The sequence below is a fragment of the Triticum aestivum genome, chromosome 3B, assembly GCF_018294505.1.
Source record: "Triticum aestivum cultivar Chinese Spring chromosome 3B, IWGSC CS RefSeq v2.1, whole genome shotgun sequence".
Classification (NCBI taxonomy): domain Eukaryota; kingdom Viridiplantae; phylum Streptophyta; class Magnoliopsida; order Poales; family Poaceae; genus Triticum; species Triticum aestivum.
This window is the reverse complement of record NC_057801.1, coordinates 6,515,071-6,521,121: the sequence shown is the minus strand read 5'-3', so window position 1 is coordinate 6,521,121 and position 6,051 is coordinate 6,515,071. Positions and strand designations below refer to the sequence as shown.

The following is a 6,051-nucleotide window of genomic DNA, read 5'->3' as shown; positions in this document are numbered from 1 at the left end:
CCCCTTCTATCTCTTCCTGCCAAGCACACCACAAGGAGTTTCAGTTATGGGAAGGCCATCTCTCTCTCAATAACTTCTGTAGTGAAATGATGAAAGTTTTGCACTTACATGTGTTGCAGGAATGATGATTGCTCCTGCAGCAAAACGTTCGATATCCGTTCGCGGAATATGAAACCCCGGCATGATCATCACGCCATCTCTTCCTGCCAAGAACACCACAAATCCATGCAAATTTTGTGCAATTACATCCATAAAAGAATACACTTTAGTAAACAAATACCACAGCATCCCACAATGCGCTGCCATTCAAATATTCAACTGAATGAGATCGATATTGTACAGAAACAGTAACAACAGCGCCAAATGGGATTATCATATCATGTTTCCTTGAATGAACCCATGCATTATTTTACAGAAAGCAGTTCTCTCCAGGTTCACATTTACAATCTGCATCATCATTTTCAATGTCTTCTCTTCGTATTAAGAAAAAAGAGTGTCTTCTTCACATTGCACACAACAGAACCTTCTGTGGTAAGTACAAATCTAACCAAGGATAATCAATCTTACACTCTCAAACCTTCCGAGACAAATATTGAACTACTGAGCGCACCTGAGGTGGCTAGAGGATAAATTTTGGTCCAAAACTACGATGTATATATAGGTATTTCTGATAATACTGAAGAATCTGCAGCAGGGGCGAACTCGTCCCCGCAGAAGAAGGGCTCAGGAGGCATCTCCAGGCCATCGATGCCAGTTTCGAGCATGTCTATCACCTCGCTCATCGCCGGTCGATCGTCTGGCTTCATCTGGATGCACCAAAGCGCAACGACGCACAGCTTCCTCTCCACCTGATGGATACCAACAGCCTCCGAGATCTCACCCACCTCTTGCCGAGACATCTGATTGTACACCCATGACGGGTAGTATGTCTGGCTTCTTGATGCTTGTGGGTCCACGTTCCTCCGCCCTCCGGCCATCTCCAGCAACAGCATCCCAAAGCTGTAGACATCAGACTTGGACGATATGGCGCCAAAGCTACGGGACACCATCTCGGGAGCTATGTAGCCAACTGTTCCCCGCGCAGCGCTCACCGGCAAAAAGCTGTTGTCCCTGGGGTACAGTTTCGCCAGTCCAAAGTCAGCGATTTTTGGGGTGAAGTCACTGTCCAACAGGATGTTGTGCGGCTTGATGTCGAAGTGTAATATCTGCATATCGCACCCTCGGTGCAGGTAGTCGATCCCTCTGGCAATGCCCAGAGCAATCTGATTGAGCTTGTCCCAGGAGAAACTCTTCTCTGGCGAGAAGATGTACTTCTCAAGAGATCCGCGGGGCATGTACTCGTAAACAAGAGCCCTCCTCATTTCCTCCGAGCAGAAACCCACCAGACGCACCACATTGACATGGTGAATTCTTCCGATGCTGGACACCTCACTGATGAATTCTTCTCCGTTGGACATGGAGCTGACCAACATTTTGATGGCGACATGGACGTCACCAGGAAGCACACCTTTGTACACAGAACCATAGCCTCCTTGGCCCAGCTTCTCCTTGAAGTGGCTAGTGATCGCAGTGATGTCTGTGTAAGCGTACCTTGTTGGGGCAAGAGCTAATTGCATCTGGAGGAACCTCTCAACTGCGTCAACTGATATCTTTGTTAGCCAGTACTTGTAGGCAAGGAAGGTCAATACGGACAATGGTGCAAACACCAACCTGGATAGTATTGCAAACACTGCATAAACAAGATTGCAGAATAAAGTTAGATGTATACAATCATGGAGCTGTAATTCTTAGCATTGGGCGATTCGGTCATTACCAATAATGAACTTCACAATACTTATGGTAGATACCATGACCACCGCTGCCCAAAATAATTTCGTTTGGTAGGAGTGGTCATTTACACATCTCAAGAAATGCATGTCGATGCCAACAATAGCTGAAGTCTGATTTAGGATGTTTGAACTAGACATCTTTTCGTGGAAGTTACTGCAAGTAATAACAGGGACTGGTGAGAAGATAAACAGCTTAATCTAATTTGAGGCAGAAATTGCAACCAGAGAGAGAAGTATCTAGTCCACAGAATGCAGACTCACCTCATTGAATCATTCAGGCATGTCTTGAGGATCCAAGAATATGTCCAGGGAGCACGATATACAGGAAATCTAACAGCAAACCCTGTCCTCATAAATTTTACGACATCTTCATAATCATAACTTGCAAAACCATTTGGCCTCGGATGCCAACTTCCGAGAGGAGTCATGGCCAAGTATCCACATGAAGGCTCAACATTTTTAGACCAATAAGAAAGCACGGTAGTCAACACATAAACAAAAGAAGTGTTGGTGCTCCGGCAAGCAACAGGCCTATAAATAGCATTATTTTTTATCATGCGTGAACAACTCACAAAGGCGGCCCATTGGCCTGAATCCGGGTAGAGCAGTATCGTGTTAGCTGATTGCAATCCATAGATATAAGGGCGTTGATTCCTCTGAGGAATAGGGCAGATGGTGCTATTATCCAAACTGGCATCAACAACCCAGAAAACAGAGTCGCTGTAGGAAATGTTAGTGACGAGATATCTTCCCGTGTCGATGTGAATTATAGCCTGGCTATCGCTACAAAATAGCTCATATTCTCGAAGACCACAACCAGGCGGATCACCTCGCAAACGGAAAGGATGCTGGATGTCTTGGAGATGCCCGCAGGAGAAAGAGGGGCAAACTGCTTGCCCCAGAGTATCTTGTGCTCCAGTCTTGGCTAGAAGAACTGAAAGTGTGGAGGAGATTGCTAATGCTAGGAGTATAACAGAGTGAGGAAATGCAACGGAGTTCATCATGAGAGCTTCACAGATGCATGGAAGCTGGTACTAGAGTTAAGAAGAAGGCTAATTATCGAAGACTGGTCTTGAAGGACATACGTATTTTCTGGTGCATATGGACTGATGGAGACACAAGAGGAAGAATAGTCAAGCCTGATTGCTGGTTTTCTTAGTCAAACTAGTGTACAGGAAGATAGACTTTGACTTGTCAAAGGCAACATACAGGAAGATAAGGCAGAAAGGTTGGAATCCGTCAAAGGCAACATCCAGGAAGCCTCGTCCAACTGATTGATGGCAACACCAAGGTGGCTAAGATATTTCTTCTTTATGATTTCAACATTACAAAAGAAGCTCAGTTCTTGTAGGCATAGCTCCATCTCATTTCCTCCTTATCTTCATTTTTCACAGAAATGTTTGACGCTTTGGTTCTAGCTCTGTTGTTCGTCCTACATCTTGACTATGGAATCAACAGGGCAACAGCAAGTAGTGATGGAGATTTCTTCCATAATTGCGCACCAACCAGGTGCAGCGAAGGCGGAACAGAGATCCGATTTCCGTTCCGCCTTGCAAGCAGCCCCCAATCATGCGGAGCACCTGGCTTGGAGCTAGCATGTTCTAGGGAAGCAGATACCATCCTACTTCACCCAATCCTTGGACTATGCAAGGTCACTGCAATTGACTACATATTTGGTGGCCTGAATGTCATCCCGCTTGAAGAATCATGGACTAGGTGCCCGCTTCAGAAGATCTCTACCACCAATCTATCAACTAGTGTATACATACCTGACAGTTACGGAGGTGAAACTGCAAACCTGGTACGCTGTTCAAGAGAGTTGATACCAGCAGAGAAGGCCGGTACGAGGCCAGGTATGGGGGACAGTATTGTTGGCCCAATCTCTTGCCTGAGCAACACAAGTCAGTTCATATATTTGATGGACGGTAGTGAACCAATGTATATCCTTCCCTTAGACTGCACAGTGGTTTCAAATGGTATCTCAACGCCGTGGGATTATGATATCAAACCTGCTGTGTTATTCACTGAAAGAGCCAGAAGGGTCATTGCATTTGGTGAGACAACCTTGACTTGGTCAGTTCCTAACATAACCGACATTTGTCTAGACTGCGAGCGAAACGGGCATCCCTGCGGATTCAGCTCACAACACAGGCAAGCATTCTGCAAGCGCCAAGGTATTGTTTCTAGTCATTCTTAAGCATCGGAGGATTTGTTCTGAATAAATTGCATGCCTTAAATAATTTTGACAAGAGTACCTAAATGATCCAAATAAAGAACACTTCTTTTTATCCAACCTTTGCTATATATATGCAAATATGTCTGTGTTTACCAGCATATCTGAGTCCAGTAAATATTTCACTCGCATGGTTCTGATACTCCCCCATACAGATAGCATATACAACATTAACAGTAACCCACTTTTATAGTTAAATTCTTACTAGAAATGTATCACATTGTTCAGAAACAGCACTATGTTTAGCTCCAAAATTTCTGATAAACAGGCTGGTTGACATATAAGATTGCTTTCAGTTCTTTAAGCCCTTTGAAGGAAAAAAAATCTCTAAACAACTAAACACACTATTCACTATATTTAGGAAATAATCATGCTGGAACAGCCATATCAAGAAGCTCAGGGATGAAAAACGTTCATGATTATGCAGACAAGCCAATGACACCTGGAAAGAAGGCCTGAATTCCAGCCCAACTAAACTGCATTTTTGTGATGCTCATACTTTCAAAGTTATTACTGAAGAAAGAAAAAATGATGTCCCAAGAAAGTTCAGATATATGCAAATAGTTTCATCATTACAAAAAATGTATATTACTGATCTGTGTTTTACCACAAATTAGCATACTGTCATGTGTTGAATCTCTTTTCCATTCCATCAACAAAAAACTGGCATGAGAAAAAAGTCAGTAGCCTTTTTTTTTTCTCTTACAAAAAGAAATAGAAATTGTAAGCCTTCTATTATTTTGCACACAAAATCTAAATGGCTTATTTCCTACATGCAGGTTCACGTGTGAAAGTCATTGCAGGTATTACGCATACATTTTGTTGTATATTACTCTTATTCTTGCATCTTACCCATATATAAGAGGAAAGACATGAAAGCAAGATTGTTTTAGTCCAAGTATAACTCACTGTTTGCCTGCATTCTTGTTTTTCAGCAACATCATCAGTAGCCACATTTGTGGTTCTCTTGTTGACGGCAGCCACAGCACTCTATCGATCCCTAAAATCAAAGGTTGATGAAGAGGTACGTTTGAAAATCGAAATGTTTCTCGAGGCATATGGCACATCAAAACCAACAAGGTACACATTCTCTGAAGTTAAAAAGGCAACAAGACGATTCAAAGATAAACTGGGTCAGGGTGGATTTGGAAGCGTATACAAAGGTCAGCTGGCAAATGGAGTACCTGTGGCAGTAAAGATGCTGGAGAACTCAAAGAGCGACGGAGAAGAATTCATGAATGAAGTTGCAACCATTGGTAGAATCCACCATGCTAATGTGGTCCGCCTCTTGGGATTTTCCTCAGATGGAACAAGGCGTGCTCTTATCTATGAATTCATGCCTAATGGATCCCTCGAGAAGTACATATTCGCACAGGAATCAGATCTTTGCCGTGAGCTATTAGCACCTAACAAGATGCTGGAGATAGCATCAGGCATTGCACGAGGAATCGAATACCTGCATCAAGGGTGCAATCAGCGGATCCTCCATTTTGACATCAAGCCTCACAACATCTTGCTGGATTACAGCTTCAGTCCAAAGATTTCAGATTTTGGGCTTGCAAAGCTGTGTACAAGGGATCATAGCATCGTCACACTGACTGCAGCTAGAGGAACAATGGGTTACATTGCGCCAGAATTGTATTCTCGGAACTTTGGGAGAATATCGAGTAAGTCCGACGTTTATAGCTTCGGCATGCTGGTGCTGGAAATGGTGAGCGGGCGGAGGAACTCGGATCCATGGATTGAGAACCAAAACGAGGTTTACATCCCAGAGTGGATATATCTGAAAATAAGCACGGAGCAAGAACTGGAATCATCAAGGGAAATGGCGCAAGAAGAGAAGGATACAGTAAGAAAGCTGGCCATTGTGGCACTGTGGTGCATTCAGTGGAACCCGAAAAACCGCCCATCCATGCCGAAAGTGCTGAACATGCTGACAGGAACCTTGCAGAGTCTAACGATGCCCCCCAGGCCATTTGTTTCGTCTCC

At 43.8% G+C, this 6,051-nt stretch overlaps 2 protein-coding genes across 2 annotated transcripts; one reads left to right on the top strand and one right to left on the bottom strand.

The window, feature by feature from the left end:
• Positions 1 to 364: 364 nt before the first annotated feature.
• On the bottom strand, positions 365 to 3,199 carry LOC123068210 (rust resistance kinase Lr10-like). Its single transcript, XM_044490706.1, has 3 exons — positions 2,091 to 3,199; positions 1,814 to 1,983; positions 365 to 1,729 (listed from the first exon to the last, which is right to left on the bottom strand). The coding sequence occupies exons 1-3, from the start codon at positions 2,831 to 2,833 to the stop codon at positions 645 to 647; spliced, it is 1,998 nt and encodes a 665-aa protein (XP_044346641.1). The 5' UTR covers positions 2,834 to 3,199; the 3' UTR covers positions 365 to 644.
• A 26-nt stretch (positions 3,200 to 3,225) lies between these two features.
• LOC123068211 (rust resistance kinase Lr10-like) lies at positions 3,226 to 6,051 on the top strand (the record flags this gene model as incomplete). Its single annotated transcript, XM_044490707.1, is given in 3 exon segments — positions 3,226 to 4,003; positions 4,842 to 4,865; positions 4,998 to 6,051. Coding segments are annotated over 3 exon segments (1,856 nt in total), but the record flags the coding sequence as incomplete, so codon positions are not given.

What these genes read in the sequence shown, in the direction of transcription:
- LOC123068210 (XM_044490706.1), bottom strand. Translation starts at nt 2,833, where the DNA reads ATGATGAACTCCGTTGCATTTCCTCACTCTGTTATACTCCTAGCATTA. An exon ending in TGCCTGAATGATTCAATGAG is followed by an intron (nt 1,984 to 2,090) that starts GTGAGTCTGCAT and finishes TATTACTTGCAG; the next exon opens with TAACTTCCACGAAAAGATGT. An exon ending in TATTGTGAAGTTCATTATTG is followed by an intron (nt 1,730 to 1,813) that starts GTAATGACCGAA and finishes TTGTTTATGCAG; the next exon opens with TGTTTGCAATACTATCCAGG.